Raw genomic sequence first — 19,048 nt, 5'->3', positions numbered from 1 at the left:
GAATTAGACCTGGGACCATTCATACTGCACCTTGACCCAGGTCGTCTTGGCTTTCCCAGGCAAAAACCTGGGTTTTTGGTGCAGTATGAATGGGGTATTACTGAAGTGAGGGGGTTCCCTACAGTACATTATTTTGACAACCTCCTCCTCATGGCAGCGTTGCCTTGCCTACTTCCCTCCCAACTACTAGCCTGTTATTGGTTGCTGGAGACCCTTGGATGGATAATGTCAGAAATGCAGCCCGACTCCAGCTTAGAGCAAGGGTCCTGGTTCTCCTATTCAATACCAGAATTTAAGTTTTCCTTGACATTGGTCAGGATCCTGTCCTTTTATTTAACAGGTAGAAAATGTTTGAACCTCTGGAGGCCATTAGTCTTCTCTGCAGGTGGCTTATGGGATAGAGGGTCTTCACGTGAGAGAAGGCTGAACTAAGAATTTGACATGGGGAAATCAATTTTCCTTCTTGCCATATATATTCAGCAGGAAGGGCTCCGTTTTTGAAGCACATATCCTTTAGTTTTCGATACGGTGGTATTGTGTACTAGGTCTTCATGCCAACCTCAGGTTGAGTCTGGTTTCATCTGAATCAGGTGTCCGTTATTCCTTCTCTGATGTAAAGGAGTTGGTTGGGAACTGGATCACAATAAAAAAAAAAAAACAACCATCTTGTCTTGTATGGGCACATTTCATGCAATTAGATATATGGGGTGTAATAAGTTAGGATGTAGTAACTTGTTTGTTGTGAAAATCTCAATAAAAATACTTTATTTAAAAATAAATAAAGTAAACATAACCAACCCTAAACAAGCTGCAGTAGGCAGCCCCATAAAAACGTTCCTAACTTATTGGGTACGTGAGATTTAACTGAGGAGCATTGGGGTTGAGAGAAGGGGAAGAGGTTCAAAACTAATTTTACAAGTTAACCCTTAAGAGCTAGGGTCCTGCAGCCTCACACAACCCCAAGGAAGCATTGTCCCCCATATAGGATGCAGGAGAAAAAATACAAATGACAACTGCAGTTCACAAGTAAAAAGGAAAGTTACTCTGCATAGACAGACTACCCCAGCAAGTGTGTGTAGGCATAACTAAGCACAGATACCTCTCTCAATCCCTTTTTTTAACGAGAACTATAGAGGAGCTGGAGAGGAAGATGGCTGCATCACTGACTTGACTGTGACTAGTGAGGGGCTGCTGATCCACCTCCCCAACACTGGAGGCACTGCACTTCCGCGAAGGCCACAGCTGTTGGGGGCTGACAGACTGTGGGATTCCCTCTGTTGACTTTTAGTCAGAAGAGGGAAGTTCACTTACCAAAAGCTGCACCAACTGGTGCACGGTATGGCACCAGATGGCGCAGTAGCAGTGCAGGGTCCGACTATCAGTACTTATGGCAGTGACTGGGACAACTTGAATGCAGTCTCTAATAGAGAGTGGAGGGCTGCAATAGGCTGCACCTAAAGGGTACCTGTGGCTGGAGCACTTATAAATAATACTAAATGTATTTAAGGTTAGGGGTGCAGTGCGCTTATTTATATCAATGCAATAAGCATGTTTGTGTGAAGGAAATGTGTTTTCGCAATGGACTGAAGAAAGGACCCCCCCATGTTAATTAGATTTTTTTTTCATCTCTGTAGCCAACAGGTCTTTTCAGCCTGAAAGCACAGGAAGGGGTGATTACCTGTATCCAACCTTGTTATAAAGATAGACAAACTACATGGATAATGCGAACAGCAAATTTTAGGAAATCACAGATTGATATTAATTTTGTAAATTAAAAAGAATAACTCCAAGTCTAGAGAAATATCACATTATGATGTTAAATTATCTGATGTTTCGGTAACTGGTCAGATCAGGGGGCTGGACTACACCCTGACAATATCACTGGTTGAAGATTCTTCCTGCGACTATTATCTGTTGGTCACAGGATACAGCATGCAAGAGCTTACACTCTAATCCGTTCCCCGGCTGTCCTGTGTTAAACCCAGTGTCTGTGTCAACGTTCTACTCACTATGGACCAGGGATGCCGGGTAGCAAGCGATCAGCTCACTACTCAGCCAGCCCACAGCAAAGAGACATTAAAGCAACTGTACCAGCTACCCCAGAAGTAAACGGTCCTGGACACTGCAAAGGAGTCCTGTGGCGGCAGCCGAATCCTACTAGTGCGCAGTTGGCATTCGAAGTCGACAAGTGTTTTGTGGCATGGCAACACCAGTAGGAGTGGCCAGTAACGGTCGGTTACTGGTGGTGAGAATGAAACCCAGATAAACTGTGCATGATTTGTGAAGAGGTTAAATAAATTAAATAAAATCCTTTGCTGCCAGAGGCAGTCCTGATGCAAAGCACTACTCCAGGGAGCACTCAGAAAAAAAAAATAAAAAATCTAAACAGTTTGCAGCAAGGAGGGGATATAGAAGACTGAGGTGTTTAAATTTTCTTCATGAAGTCTGAAAGTGCCAAATTATATACTCATGGCTCGTGTCAACTCTTGGAAATACGAGAAATGTAGGACTTGCATAATGGGAGGGGGAGAGTGAATTTCTTATTTAACTAAATACCATCAATGTTAAATAGGGAAATATATTATAATACTACGTCACAATCAACCCCAAGATATAGACAACTACATTCAAATCCTTATTTTAATGAACACTGCAATTCTGGGGTCACAATAACAGTTACAGTATTTTACTCACTTGAATTTTATATGCACTAGGATCCTGGTGCTGGGCCCTGGGGTAAGAACCCCTATCCACACCTCCTCCTTCCTTTCATTGTGTGTGGTGGTGTAGCAGACCCCAGCATGAAGCATCTATATCCCAGCTGCCCATGTTTTGTTTTTTTTTTGTTTTGTTATTTTACACATTTATACCCAATTCCTCCCCCTCTAAAAACTAATCCCATAAAAGTTCAGTGATAAACTTAATGTTTCTACACAAAAGCATCTTACAGTTTTCTATTGATAACTACATTTCACTGTTTATATATAGCCCTTACCATCTTCATCATCCCCACTCGATTCATCTCTAAATGGATTAAAATCATCTTCATCATCTCCAGAGCTCATAGACTTAAAGCTTTCACTTTCACTCCCAGCATCTTTATCGGAGGAGTCCGACCCACTGTCCAACTCATCTGAACTGCTGCCAGCAAGTCCACCTGTTTTTCGTGGTTTTTTGGCTTCTCGTGAAAGCTCATCACCTAGAGAGATCAGATTTAACATAAAACATGAAAGGAGGGATGGAGAAATAGGATTTTTACTCACCGCAAAATCTGTTTCTCTGAGGGAACATTGGGGGGACACTGCAGTACACTGGGGGTATAGTAGGTAGACTGGGGGTATAGTAGGTAGACTAAGTTTAGGCACTTCTAAACTTGTAGAATCCACACTCCCCCCCTACTTTGCCCCTCCTCTGTGACAGTAAGCTCAGTTTTGCATAACGAAGCAGAATGTTAGGAAAAGACAACAAGGCAAAAACCAAAGTAACTAAAACAAAACCAGTCTGGTTTCCGCCCCCTCCACTCCACTGAAACTGCCCTGGCTAAAGTCACCAATGACCTCCTCACTGCTAAAGCCAGGGGCCACTTTTCCCTTCTCATCCTCCTTGACCTCTCTGTAGCCTTCGACATCGTTGACCACCCCCCCCTCCTTCACACCCTCCAGTCTTTCGGCCTCTCCGGCCCAGTCCTGTCCTGGTTCACCTCTTACCTTACTCACCGATCCTTCTCTGTCACCACCTCTGGGTCTCTCTCCCCCCCTCCTGTCCACCCTTCCAGTCGGGGTCCCTCAGGGCTCTGTTCTGGGACCCTTACTCTTCTCTCTATACACCTCCTCCCTGGGTGAACTCATCAGCTCCTTCAGCTTCAGCTACCACCTTTACGCTGACGACACTCAACTATACCTCTCCTCTCCTGATCTCCCTCCCTCCTCTCTAGGATGTCCGCCTGCCTCTCTGCCATCTCCTCCTGGATGTCCTCTCGATTCCTCAAACTTAACCTTGCCAAAACGGAGCTCATAGTTTTTCCTCCCTCTCATACCTCATCCCCTTCTGAACTCGCCATCACTTTCGACAACACCTCTATCTCCCCTGTCCCCCAACTTCGCTGCCTTGGTGTCATCCTCAACTCCTCTCTCCCCTTTGGCCCCCACATACTCTCTCTTGCTAAATCCTGCCGCTTCCAGCTGCGTAACATCGCTCGCATCCGGCCCTTCCTCTCCCAAGATGCCACCAAATGCCTTATCCACTCTCTGATCATCTACCGCCTGGACTACTGCAACCTCCTCCTCACTGGCCTCTCCCACTCATCTCGCTCCCCTTCGATCTGTTCTTAACGCTGCCGCTAGGCTTATTTTCCTTTCTCGACGCTCCTCTTCTGTCTCCCCCCCTCTACCTAGCCCTTCACTGGCTCCCATTCCCCTTCAGAATCCTCTTTAAGCTCCTCACACTCACCTACAAAGGCCCTCGCCAACTCCACTGCGCCCTACATCTCCCACCCTCCTCTATTCATGCTCCCTCCCGTCCTCTCCGTTCTGCCTCTGACCGTCGCCTCTCTTCCCCCCTTATAACCTCCTCCCATGCGTGTATCCAAGACTTCGCCCGCGCTGCCCCCCTCCACTGGAACAAGCTCCCTCCCTCCATCAGAACTTCCCCTAATCTGTCCAGTTTCAAACGGACCCTAAAAACCCACCTTTTTCTTAAAGCCTTTCTGTCTCCCACTTAACTTCCTACCTTATCTTCTGACTCCGTCCCCCTACTCTCCCTCTCTCCCCTGTGTCTCTCTGTCTGTCCACCCCTCCCCTTAGATTGTACGCTCCTCTGAGCAGGGCCATCTCTCCTCCTGTTTCCACCACTTCTAACTCTGCTCTCCAGCTACTTAGCCCTCCTCCTCGAGGGTCCTCCACCCCACGTCCACTCTCGCTCCCTCCTCCCCCCTGGGGGTCTCCCTGTCTTCCGCGCCCTCCTTCTTGGGCCCCATCGTTTGCGGATCCTCCCTCCCCCCTCTCCGCCCTCTCTAGCTGTGCATTGAGCTTATTTAGTTACTGTGCTTACTGTACTGTGCTGTCTCCCATTGTATTGTAATTTGTTTGTCCCTGTACGGCACTACGGACACCTTGTGGCGCCTTATAAATAAAAATTAATAACAACCATTTTCAGAGCAAAGGGAGGGTGCGCAGTGTCCCCCAATGAAGTCAGAGAAACAGATTTTACAGTTCTATTTTCTCTATCCTACCATTGGGGGGACACTGCAGTACATTGGGGACATACCAAAGCTGCCCCTAAGGGAGGGATTGCTCTGGAACAGCTGTGCGCAACCCTTTGCGGCCAAAACTCGCATACGCGGATGCAAAGCCCTGCAACCTATAAAATTTTGAAAAGGTGTAGACAGACGACCAAGTCGCCGCTCTGCACAGCTGCTCCAGCGAGCACATTGTGACGCGCCGCCCATGATGCACCTACAGCCCTGGTGGTATTCCGGCACAGGGCGAGACACACGGACATAAGCCAAGCAAATGGTGAAAGTGATCCAGCGAGCAATGGACTGCTTTCAGACAGGCCAGTCTCTTCTGTGCAAAGGTTGTTCTTTCAGACACAAGATGTATGGTAAATGTAACACTGAAGGGCACAAACATCCAACAACGGTAGTCTCCTCCAAAGATGCTGAAGGACGGAATGCTGTCAGAAAAGACGGAATAACGATTTCCTGATTCAAGTGGAACCGGGATACCACCTTATGAACAAATGAAGGTTTAGTAGGGAGGACCGCCTTATCCTTATGGAAAAGCTAGGAATGGAGAATTGCAGCAAAGTTCTCCCAGCTCCGACACCTGCCGAGCCGAACCAATAGCTAGGAGGAATAACCGCCTTCCAAGTCACATGACGTAGGTCTACTGAACTCAAAGGGAGGTCTAGTTAGAGCCCAAAGGACGAAATTGAGGTCCAATGGTTCTACGGGATGAACGAAGGGTGGCTGAACATGCAAGACACCCTGAAGGAACGTCTGTACTTCGAGTAGTACCGCCAGCTGGAGCTGAAAATATATAGACAGGGCAGACACCTGCTTACTACACTCTTTGAGAACCCTAATGCCCTGAGAATGAAAGGTTCAACAGCCACGCCGTCAAATTTGGCCGATCGAAATAATTGCAGAGAAGAGGGCCCGAACAAGGTCTGGACGTACCAGCAGACGGAATGAAGGCTCCGCTGCCATTCCCAGAATGTCCGAGAACCATTCCCTGTGTGACCAATTGCAGACACCAGAATTTCAGGAACACGTTCTTTTTAACTTTTTTAGCACCCACGGAAGCTTTGGGAATGGTGGAAACATACACTAGACTGAAGCTGCAGGAGATCGTCATAGCATTCGTGTCCCCGCTTGAGGATCCCTCGACTTCGAGCAATAAAAGAGGAACCTGAAAATTTAGACAGGAAGTCATGAGGTCGATCTCTGGAGTGCCCAAATGCAGAATCAGAAGCGCAAAGACCTCCTTGTGGACTCCCAAGGATGGACTTTGTGACGACTGAGGAAGCAGACTTCGCAATTGTCCAGGTAGTTCAGATAAGCCACTGCTGTGGCATTGTCTGACTATCTTTAAGGCGTTCCCGGTTAGGAACCTCTGTCCCTGAAGTAACACACTGTGAACCACCCCGAGTTCCAGGACATTGATGGATAGTGTGGTCTCCTAAGGGGACCAGAGACCCGACGACCGTGCCCCAGCCAGACAGACTAGCATCTGTGGTAACCAGGGTCCAAGTCCAGGCACGGAATGACTAGCTTTTCTAGATTTTGTCTGCTCAACGACCATGAGAGATAAGCGCGTGGCTCTGGACAGTCTGACGATCTGCCTGTCCAAGTGTGCGCAAGAGCCAGACCATTTAGAAGAAGCTCTCTGGAGAGGTCGAGAGTGAAACTGTGCGAAGGGCACTGCCTCGAACAACGCAATGGACCCAAACAGCTTCACGCACCAGAGAAAAGATATATTTCCCGTCGCATCATAAGAGTCCTGGTCTTGCGCAGAAGCCAAAGAACCTTGTCTTCCAGACAGTAGATCCTCTGGGTTACCGTGTTGAAGTTGAGACCCAGAAACCAATCCTGCTGCGATGGAATGAGCGAGGACTTGGTTAGATTCAGCACCCACGCGGCTCTAGAAAGTGAATGGTGATCTGGGTGTGTTGTATGAGCAAAGCTGCACACCACGCCTTCAGCGGGAGATTGTCCAGATAGGAAATAATAGTGACTCCCTGGGATCGCAAGAGACCTGCCATCACCTTGGTGAAGGCCCTCGGGGCAGTCAGGGATACTGGCAATGCTGCCTCAGCCTGGTAAGCTCCACCAGCTACAGGCAGAGACTGCGTAGACTGTGTGGTGCAGTCAAGGAAGGAAAAGAATCATGTACCTCTATGGACCGTGAAATACCCTAAGTGAGTTTGGCTATCGATGTCGCTAGCGATCTGAACCAGGCCGGTTCTTCTATGGCTGGAGACACCAGGGTAGGCGCACGGCGTTCACAGCTCTCAGCCTCGCAGGCTGTACACAGGGCATCTGGGTCAGACTGTCCGAAGATAATTTGCCATTAGACTTCGCACATGTATAATGCTGCACAGATGTTCCAGCGGATCCCTTACCCTTGGAGGTGCCTTTTTCAGACATTGTGCTATGTTGTAAAGGTGTCACTCTGTAAATATCTTTCTTTTTTTTTTTAGTTGTACATACAATATATAGATATTCTCTATGTATACCAGGATTTGTGACTGAGTATGTAAACATGTAAACTTAGTAAGACATCAGCACCCTGGGACCCAGTACTATGAAACAAGTTCTGGCCCTTGAGAAAAAGCTAGGTCAAACACAGAAGTATAAAGGAGAAAACTCCGTTAAAGGCACCAATATATGAAACCAAATACAGAGATACCAATTAGGAGGCACAGTAGGGTCGGCGTGCAGAGCGATCTGTAGAGCTGCAATGCATGTCCAGGAAATGGCTGGCCTTCATGAAGCCCGCAAAAGCATGTAGAAGGGGGAAGTTCCACCCCCAGGATCACCTCTCTAATGGCCGCCTCCATGCGCAGGCTCTCTCTATTTTGGCTGTCGGCTGGTATTCAAATGCTGCAGGGTAAATAATAGTGTCCAGACCCGCAGCTGCTATTCCGGTCAGCGTGTTGCCTCATATGGAGTGAAATCGCCTGACCGATCCCCTGTACAGACTGCTCGTTGGAAATGCCGGGAAGTCAGTCGGGTTCGGGAGGAGGGGCTTGACAGATTCAGTCCTGCCCAGCACATCGGCTCTCAATCCTGCCGATCTAGGCAGATCTGATGCGGGTATTATATAAATGTGCTCTGCTGCTCGTTTTCTCTAAGGGGAAGGAAAAACCTGATTGCCGGCAGTGGTGTACGGGGTAAGGGGAGACGACAGGCTGCTTACCCCAGCACAGAGACCTGAGTGAAGGAAGCCGACAGACTATTCACTACTACATGGGCCCTTTGCTGCACCTAAATGGGAGAATGGAAAAAACAAAAAAAACAAAACCGTATACGCAGGAGCCTGCATAGAAGTGCTCTATCTCCTAAGGCACTTTAAAAACTGAGCTTACAGTGACAAAGGAGGGGCATAGTAGGGGAGGAGAGTGGATTATACAAGTTTATAAGTGCCTACACTCCTAGTCTACCTACTACACCCTAATGTGCAGCAGTGTCCTCCAATGGTAGGAAAGAGAAATTAGTCATTAACAATCATGGCTCTCAATTTCATTTGGGCTATATATACACACACACACACACACACACACACACACATTTGACCCACCTTTCCTCTTCTTTGTTTTGCTGTCTTTGCAGGGACTATCCCTGGGAGAATTGTTATTGCTTTGTGCAGTCAAGTCAATACCCAGCAGACTATAGAGTTTCTTCCGGTCAGGAGCTGGGAAATGTTTCTCAACCAGAGATTGAAGTACTCCTCTAAAATAAATACAGTGATTGCCATTACAAAAAGTAGTTTTGCATTTTACATGGACTATAAAACATTTTGTAAATTTAAAATAAACAGCATCAGTTACCATGGAATAATTGACAACCCATGAAACTTACTCCCTCTTCTCCCTCACCTGACACAAAAGTACATTGGTGGACAAAACACCAGACCTCACCCATCTTCTCTACATTCTGCAACTAGTCCAGCGTTCTAGTCTCAGCAAGATACCTTCCAGAGAACTGCAGTTGTCCCCTGGTGATTTACTGAGGCAGCACTGTCCATTTGGACCCTTAACACTCTGACCCCTCAGGCTGACATATGCGGTTATCACTAACCAAGAGTGAACCATCACCACCATAAAGTGTGGCTAGGCCATACATCACTGCAGAGAAGCACTGACCAAGGAGGAGAGATGGGCGAAATTTCATGTGTCTGATAGACCCGTTTCACAAATAGAGGAGTACATTCTAGATAAGGTGCATATAAAAATGCAAATAATGCACAGTGTCCAAGGAGGAGACTTTGGCTTGTTCATAAATCAAGCTATGGACCAATGTAGATCCCCTGGAGTTGGAAAAGTATTGCCATAAAGGCTAAGAACTCAAGAGTCCCAAACACCACTGCTCTAGGAAATTGACAATGAAAAGCCCTCTCTAACCGACCCGCTTTCGCTACACTCTTCTCGACCCTCTGCAGTCTGGCTTCCGCCCTTTTAACACCAATGAAGTGCCCCACATTAATGTGCCGAATGGTCTCCTCAGCTATGTTGAAGGGACATTTTTCCCTTTTCCTTCGTTTTAACCTTTCCCCTGCTTTAGACATTGTGGATCTCCTAAGCCACCTTCACTCCCTTGGCCATAACAGCATTGTCCTCTCCCGGTTTGCCCCCTGCCTCTCCGATCCTTCAGCATCTACTCCTGTCTCATGCTGCCCCCTCTCCTCTTTATCTACCAGGGACTGTTCTTGGCCTTCTGCTCTTCTCTTTATGCACCACCTCTAGCTCCTTTGGCCTCCACTACCACCTCTATACAGACCACACTCAAACTTACATCGCCTGACCCCTCTCCTCCTCTTACCCCATGTGTTCAACTGAATCTCTATCTGGATGACCCAATGCTACATCTCCAAAACTGAGTTAATCATTCTTCCTCCCTAATGTTAACTATAAGGGAGACAAGGAGAGCTACAGTGACATCATCCTTACCTGGTCACCCCCAGAACAACCCCCACCCATAGGCTTGGTTGTCAGACTATCCTCCGCTTCACTCCACACATCCAGTCAGTCTTGTAGCCTTGCTACATCCTACTATATACCATCGCTAGAATACGCCCCTTTACCAGGCTATAACCAAACCCATGGTACATTCTATCTTTATGGACTGCCTTACCTACTGCACCCTCCCCCTAACTGGCCTTATCCTCACCCACCTTGCTCCTATACAAGATGCCCTGAATGCCGTGGTGGGGCTCATCTTTCATCTCCTGCTACTCACTCAGGTCTAATTTATTCCTACTGTCTCTGCTACCCTCTGCTTCTACACTAAGCGCTCATAAGCATTGGTCTCTCTACCCTTTAAATCACTTGTATCTTCTGCATCTACCCTGGATATACCTTTTTATGCTTTAACTTTAATTTGTTTAAACCATATGCTTTAAATGTTTAATTTGCACTTACTGAATTTGCACTTGTATACGTCCAACTCGTAACTGTACAATTTGTATTTGTGCCTGACTTATGTTTAATGTGTTTTGTATAGTAACTGTCCAGCGCTGCCGAATTTATGGCGAATCACACATAACTATGATGGGAATATCCAGTTGGCAGTAGGTCCACTTAACCCATAGCCTGGATCATGGAGCACATTGAACAGATACCATAAACTGAATTTGTACTTTCTCTTCTAGTAGCAGGAAATAAAGCCCTGGAACAGGAAAGATAACCATTGTGTTCAGCAGACTCTGAACGGTGTAATACAGTAAAGCTGTTTTGACTCCATGGGAACCCAGGAAAAAGTTGTTTGGATGAAGATTGCGTAATTGTGGCCTTCTTAGAAAGAATAAGGGTTATTCTGGTGGGACAGGTTCCACTCATTTCAAGTTACACTGGGAAAATGATACAAGGCTCCCAAAATGTCTTGAAGTGTGAACTTATCTGGATCTCCTACTTCAGCTCATTAGAAAGCTGCTTTGGATGGAACACATTCATTTTACAAAAAAAGGGAAGTCTTTAGTATCATGGACGCTCAGAAGCTAAAGCAACTCCCTAATCAGATGATCTATGGACTCTCCCATAAGTTTAACTGAAGAGTGGGAAGACACTTTTTGACAAAGCTTGAATCCCAGAGAACTTCAGCCAGTTGGAGAGGTCAAACTGACTGAATCAGATATCTGTCTCAAGGAGGTTCCGGGATTAAACTTATTTACTATGATCGTGGTGCTTACCGTAACCACAAGTACTGGAAGGGAGGAAAAGTGGTCCATAAATCGAGCAAGGAATTGGGTACACTTCTGCTCCAACATGGAGCGTGCACTCTGAGACCGCTGGGTAGCATAAGAAATATAAGGGGTCACCAAGTTATATGGCCTGGCAATTTGCATAAAAGTACAGTAGATCATCAGGTGGGGAGCATACAGAAAGAACACGCAGGGAAAGAGAAGGCACTGTGTGGTATATGCCAACTTGGCACCCACACAATTAAATTGTTTAAGAGCAAGTGCATAAGAAAAAGCAAGGACTTCCCTGAAGCCACAGTTCTAGCTGCCAAAGGAAGAGGACTCATAATGGCTGCTTATATCATATGTGCAAGACCTCATTAGCCCTGTACTTTCCAGAATAAGGTGGGGCTTCTAGTTGCCCTCACTACTATGGGAACTGGGTAGACAAGAAATGCACCACGCATCAGAATAGTAACATTGCCTCCCTCATTACAAGAATAACAGTTGCATGGAGGAGCTCTCGAGAAGGGAGGGAGCAGATGAATAACACCTATTATATGGTAATGCAACTCTACCCAGCACAGAAGATAAGTAATTCAACAGGACTTACTTTGCAGTAGACACAAAGTCATTCAGCTCTCCGCCTCCTTCCTCCAAAGCTTCCAGGGTTCTTGCCTCTCCAGTGGACTGCAGACCAATAACTACACACTGAAACAGACAAATCAATAAATATTTGCTGTTGTAAAGAGGGAAGCGGTCCATAAAAGCAATACAAATATACCATATGTTAAACTTACCTTGCCATTTTTTATTTCTTCACGGGCAAGTTGTACTACTCTTCTAACTTTGGACGCTATGCAGAGATATTTGAAAAACCTCTGGTGCGCCGACCAGAACTGACCCCACATTGACTTCTTCATTCTTTGCTCTGCATCAATTAAGTCAGCTGCTTGTTGAAACCTCTCTCTGGCCAACACCCACTTGAAAAGGGGAGGAAAAAATATTTTGCAATCTTCAATTAACCTTCTCCACTAAAGAGTCATTTATTTTGATAACAGGGATATGTTTAAACTAATCAAATTTAACATAAGATGTTGCAATACATCATAGTTTGAGAACAATTATAAACTGAAACAGGCGTAAAGGAAACCCCTCATTAGCATTATTAGACCTTTTAATTGCATCTATAACAGCGGGTTCCTTAAATGTATATTTTATGCTCTGAAAAGTATTAAATCCACTCTTCCAGAAACTGTCAGAAAAACTAAAGAAAAGTTCAAATTAAAAACAAATAGAAAATCTTCAGAGCAGTTCCAATTAAGTCCAACTCCTCGGGCACTTAAACCTGTGGAACTACAGTGGTTGTCAGTTCTGTCAGTTACATTAACTATTTAAGTGCCAACTCCTGAGTCCCCCCTCCTACAATCTCATGGTAGCAGTATCCCTCAGACTGAATGAAAGAAGAAAATAATCAGGTTTATATTAAAAAGCTACAGCCCGATCTGGCACACTTACCAGATGGAACACATTACTAGTGTGCTGAGGGGCTCCTCCGTCTCCTTCTACAAAATTTGGACCCCATGGGCCATATATCACAATCAATCTCCACTTCAGTTCTAGTGGAAAGATATTCCTAAGCAAACATACTTGTTCTCTTACTGGATGCGTGAATCATTTACCCCTCCCCCCGCGTCCCTCCCTTTGGTCCCTGTATACCCCCCCCCCTTTTTATACCCTTCAAACTTGAAAAGTTAAAATAACATCTTTGCAGTATTAGATAGGTAAATATACATTTATCTCCCAAGTGCGAGAGAATCTGTTGTATGTAAACACGTGTTATTTATTTCTGTTTAACCTCTCGAGATTCTGTAATGCATTTTCTATGGGAAAAGATGTTTCTAATAAAAAGTAAAAAAAAAAAAAAAGCTACAGCCCGCTTAACTACTCAACCACTAGCAGCCAAAAGTAGTATGAGCCATTTGACCACTTCCTAAAACTAAACAAGACCTCAATCAGTGGAAAAGGGCATATATCAATATAATAGACAATGCTTGAATTAATCTTACCAACTTGACAGATTTATTGTACATTTTGACATAATCATGTGTGAGGGGAACTTCTTCTATTTTGAACGTGACACCAGTGAAGCTCAGCTGTCTTGCAATATACATGCCTCTCAGTTTCATATCCATGGCAACAATTTCCATGGCGCCCACACCCCTAAAAGGGAAAAAAAAATAATTGATCCAATGGGGAAAGTAGTAGCCATGGACAGATTTGCAACAAGCATATTTTGTTACAAAAAGAACCCCTGCTAAGTTTTAAATATTTTTAATATAAATCCCAGTCTGTAGATTGAAGGTATTTGCTATTTCCACAAAAGTGTACATCACCAGATATGAAGAAATTAATACACTTTTATGAACATATATGTAGCCCCACAGATGTTTACAGTGAGCTTTAGCCAATGTAACATATGGATTACAACAATGTAACTGAGGAACTAAAGATCAAATGATGTATGGATTTATCAGGCCAACAACCAATTTGTTAAATGTGGATTACTGGCTTGCAATGGTCAAGGTGGCAGATATAGATATATATATATATATATATATATATATATATATATATATATATATATATAGATATATATATAGATATATATATATATATATACACACACACATACATATATATATATATACATATATATATATACACATATATATATATACACACACACAGCCAAAGCTGCCGGTTCTAGCTAAACAAGAGTTGGCAGGAGCTTGACTCAAGAGTGACTACAGATCGATAAATAACATACATGTACTTGATACATAAACACAACCCTACCTTCTTTCCACTGCCTGGATAAAGTCATTAAATTCTCTAAAGGGGGTACCTTCACCCCAAATTCCCAAACGACTCATATATGCCATGTTTCTTGGCTCAGAGGCACCTGAAAGAAAGGGTGTGCTTTAAAGTACAGTGAAGCTAGCTAGCTGTTCATGTATTGCCTTATAAACACTACAAACATGCATACCTGTGGCACTAGCATATACCACTCTGGCTTTAGGCAGCTTGTTCTGAAGCTCTAATACTGCTAAACCAGTCTTTGTTGGCTTTGAAGAACCAACTGGACACAGATTTTTAGCCTTGTGACATTCATCAAATACAATCTATTTTAAAGTAATTAAGGAACAATAAGAAATGTAATATGTGATGTGATAACACAAACAAAATTGTAGCATAAACACAAGCCATCAGCACACTAAATTTACTTACAATATATAATAGTAAATACTAATTTCAGTGGAGTACAGTCAAACCTTAGTAGCATATACATATTTCCAAAAGCTCAGCTCAGGCTCCCACTATTGCTGGCCTAGTGAAGAGACCTCGCATTGGGTTCAGAATGGACACAATATCTCAACACCAGAACAAAGTCACAGAAAAGGATACAACACCATCAAAGTCCTCTCCGCACCAGTGAAGAAGCTGCTTTAAGCGAGTTCTGTATTTACCCCCTGACTGGCTTTCGCCAATCAGAGATGAATATGTAGCAAATATAACCCCTTTCTTTACACTGCCATTATGCTTTGATGAAATTTTACCATATTTAAACTGAAAAAAAACAAACCAAAAACAAAATACGTTAATGTAGGTCAAGTTAAGAAAAAAGAAAACATTTAAAAAAAAATTCATCATATTAAACCTACCTTGTTTAAAGAATGAACCTGAATATTTTTTGCTCCAATGTCTCTCAAGTCTCTTTCTGCATCATATTTTAAGTCATTTGAGACACTAAACCTGTAGAAAGAGATGTTACGTCAGTCCTGAGTTCCTGAAATACTATATCTGCAATAGAAACTTAATCAAATGGTTCATTACGATAAGTGCTCAAAATACAAAAGTACTATCAGAATGCAGTACAATCTGTCTCCTCCCTCATTTGTATTCCATAGTATCTGGCAATAAACATGAAATGCAATCTCTTACTACGTAAATTGTAAACACAAATTATTGTGTTTTGTTCATAGAATATTGACTAAGGAAATTGTAAACGCTGCAATTTTATCTGCTTAAAGTGGACATGTCCCCTTAACATAGTTGAATGCAATTTGTAGGTTGTACTAAATTCCATTAAAATGTATCAAGCCACTGGGTAGCAGTACCTTCTGAAAATCAGCCAGGCAATACCTCAGAGATCATGAGTTTCTAGCAAATAGGCTGCATACTGGTTTAGTGAACAAAAAGGATGGCTCCATTGTCTGTAGATGACAGAACCACTAATTCTATTTAGGTCCAATACATATATATATATATATACACACACACACACACACATATATATATATATATATATACACACACACACACACACACACACACACACATATATATATTATTGAGATCAGAACAAACAATTGAGAAAAACGAATGTTGCAAACCAAAACTGCTGCAATAATTAGATCAACCTATCATAGTAACATCAGACGATCAACAATATACAGGTTAGTAAGACATCAGATATATATTTTAGTGTATTGTGATCTTACCATAAGGATCTTTTTCTACTCAGCAAGTAATTTTCAAATATGATCCCAGCAATGGTTCTTCCCTTCCCAACACCTGCACCATCACCAATTAAGAATCCAGCTCTCTCACCATTAGGAAGGTATGTTTCATGTTGCTGTAAACAGGAAAAGAACCAGATTACATGGTGGGCAAACGTCAAACAAATGAATGCAGTATGAGAGAAATCGTGTAGCACTTAAGGATTTTAATAATTACGATAAGTCAGTTTCTCCAATTCCATCTGGGGGACACAGCTATCATGGGGTTGTATCAGGGGGACACACTGCAGTTGGCACCTAGTTAGTTAAACAATCATCATCATTTATTTATATAGCGCCAACATATTCCATAGCGCTTTACAATTGGGGACAAACATAGTAAACTAAAACAAACTGGGTAAAACAGACAAAGAGGTGAGAAGGCCCTGCTCGCAAGCTTACAATCTATGGAACAATGGGAGATTGACACATGAGGTTAAGTCTACATTTTGCATTTTGGCCCAGCCAGACTGCAAAGGTAAAAGTGACTCATAAGCTAAATGAACCAGTCACACAACAATGTTGGTCAGGGGGTAGTTGTCTTGTGTGAAATTGTGTAACAGGCTAAAGGTAGCAAGGTTAAGAGGGTGACTGAGGAATATTATAAGCTTGTCTAAAGAGGTAGGTTTTCAGAGAACGCTTGAAAGCTTGTAGACCAGAGGAGAGTCTTACTGTGCGAGGGAGAGAATTCCATAGAGTGGCTGCAGCCTGAAAAAAGTCCTGTAACTGGGAATGGGAGGATGTAATGAGGGTGGATGAGAGACGCAGATCTTGTGCAGAACGGAGTTGCCGAGTTGGGAGATATTTTGAGACAGGAGAGGAGATGTATGTTGGTGCAGCTTTGTTGATGGCCTTGTAGGTTAGTAAAAGTATTTTATATTGGATTCGGTACAAAACAGGCAACCAGTGTAGAGACATACAGAGTGATTCAACAGAGGAAGAACGATTTGCAAGGAAAATCAGTCTTGCCGCAGCGTGCAAAATAGATTGTAGAGGTTTGAGTCTGTTTTTGGGAAGACCAGTAAGGAGGGTATTGCAATAGTCAATGCGGGAGATGATGAGTGCATGAATTAAGGTTTTTGCAGTGTCTTGTGTGAGATATGTGCGAATTCTGGAAATGTTCTTTAGATGTATGCAACATGATTTAGATATAGAGTCAATGTGGGGAACAAAGGATAGGCGTGAGTCAAGGATTACACCTAGGCAGCGAGCTTGTGGGGTGGGATTTATGGTCATGTTATCAACAGAGATAGAAATGTCAGGAATGCTCTTGTTGGTGGGTGGGAATATTATTAACTCTGTTTTAGAAAGATTAAGTTTGAGTTGGCGCGAGGACATCCAAGATGAAATGGCGGAAAGACAGTCAGATACACAGGACAACACAGATGTCGAGAGATCAGGAGAGGATAGATAGATTTGGGTATCATCCGCATAGAGAGGATACTGAAAGCCAAAGGAACTTATTAGATTTCCAAGAGAAGCAGTATAGATAGAGAACAGCAGAGGACCTAGCACTGAGCCTTGTGGTACTCCAACTGATAGGGGAAGTGGAGCAGAGGTGGCTCCAGAGAAATTAACAGTGAAAGAGCGATTAGAAAGGTAGGATGAGAACCTGGATAGAACAGTGTCTTGATTGAAGACCTAGGGATTGCATTGTTTGTAGGAGAAGAGAGTGGTCAACGGTGTCAAATGCAGCCGAGAGATCCAGGAGAATTAGTTGAGTAATGGCGTTCAGTTTTAGCAGTGATCAGATCATTGCCAACCTTGGTCAACGCAGTCTCTGTGGAGTGTTGAGAACGAAAGCCAGACTGAAGAGGATCCAACAGGTTGTTAGCGGAAAGGAAGCGTGTGAGGCCAGTGTAGGCAAGTCTCTCTAGAAGCTTGGAGGGGCACGGCAGCTGAGAGATGGGATGGTAATTTGAGAGAGAGTTTGGGTCGGAATCTTGGTTTTTTTTTAGAATAGGAGTAATCACTGCATGCTTGTATAGTGATGGAAAGATGCCAGTAGAGAGCGAGAGATTACAGATTTGATTTAGAGGTGAAATGAGCATAGGAGATAGGGATCTACCAATTTGCAAGGGAATAGGATCAAGAGGACAGGAGGTAGAGTAGGAAGATAAGAGCGTAGAAATTTCCTCTTCATTTGTGGGGTAAAATGAAGAGAGGGTGTCAGAGGGTAGTGGGAAGGAATTGAGCCGATTGCTTGTCGAGGAAGAGGATACCATTTCTAGTCTGATCTCGTCAATCTTGTCCTTGAAGTAGGAAGCAAGATCCTGAGCACTGATAGTAGATGGAGAGTTCGGGGTGGGAGGATTGAGAAGAGCTTTAAATGTCTTAAAAAGGCGTTTGGGGTTAGAAGCCTGAGCATAGATAAGAGATTGGAAGTATGTTTGTTTTGCTGTGTCCAGAGCATTTCGATAGGAGTGGTAGACAGAAGTATATGTGAAGAAGTCATTAAAGGTGCGAGATTTACGCCTGTGACGTTCTGCTTTACGGGACAGTTTTTGAAGATTTCGTGTTGCTTTAGTGTGCCACGGTTGACATTGAAGTCGACGTGTAGTATGTAGTGTCGCTGGAGCCACTTGATCAAGGGCCATTGCTAAGGTTTGGTGAAAATGGGGTACTGCCATCTCAGGGGATGAGAAGGTGTTGGAGAGAGGTGGAAAATTGTTGAAGATTAATAGAATTCAGATTTCTGCAGGTATGAGGAGGCTTGTTAGAGTTAGACAGAGGTTAAAGCAGTGGGGGTGAGTGAGTAGCTGATAAGGTGATGATCCGAAAGGGGGAAGGGTGTGTTAAGAAAATTTGAAACTGAGCATAGTCTAGAGAAAACAAGATCAAGGCAGTGGCCATCCTTATGAGTAGATGATTCAATCCACTGGGAGAGGTCAAGTGAGGAGGTTAGAGAGAGTAGCTTGGAAGCAGCTTTGGAAGGTGGGTTATCAATGGGGATGTTGAAATCACCCATGACGATGGTGGGGATGTCTGAAGATAAGAAGTGAGGGAGCCATGCAGAGAAATCCTCAA

General features: G+C 43.9%; 1 protein-coding gene across 4 annotated transcripts in view; it reads right to left on the bottom strand.

The window, feature by feature from the left end:
* Positions 1–19,048, bottom strand: part of SBNO1 (strawberry notch homolog 1) — a 61,357-nt gene that overhangs the window by 29,341 nt on the left and 12,968 nt on the right. For all 4 annotated transcript variants that reach the window (XM_075177419.1, XM_075177435.1, XM_075177427.1 and 1 more), the window contains exons 8-17: positions 15,965–16,098; positions 15,125–15,215; positions 14,868–15,029; positions 14,449–14,584; positions 14,259–14,364; positions 13,469–13,622; positions 12,200–12,382; positions 12,013–12,110; positions 8,802–8,953; positions 2,996–3,199 (exon numbers count right to left, since the gene is read on the bottom strand). In XM_075177419.1, the coding sequence (XP_075033520.1) occupies positions 2,996–3,199; positions 8,802–8,953; positions 12,013–12,110; positions 12,200–12,382; positions 13,469–13,622; positions 14,259–14,364; positions 14,449–14,584; positions 14,868–15,029; positions 15,125–15,215; positions 15,965–16,098 (1,420 nt within the window). The remainder of the gene's footprint in view (positions 1–2,995; positions 3,200–8,801; positions 8,954–12,012; positions 12,111–12,199; positions 12,383–13,468; positions 13,623–14,258; positions 14,365–14,448; positions 14,585–14,867; positions 15,030–15,124; positions 15,216–15,964; positions 16,099–19,048) is intronic.

Source organism: Mixophyes fleayi, chromosome 1, assembly GCF_038048845.1.
Source record: "Mixophyes fleayi isolate aMixFle1 chromosome 1, aMixFle1.hap1, whole genome shotgun sequence".
In the NCBI taxonomy this organism is placed as follows: domain Eukaryota; kingdom Metazoa; phylum Chordata; class Amphibia; order Anura; family Limnodynastidae; genus Mixophyes; species Mixophyes fleayi.
The sequence above is the reverse complement of the archived record's forward strand: the minus strand, read 5'-3'. Positions and strand labels throughout refer to the sequence as shown.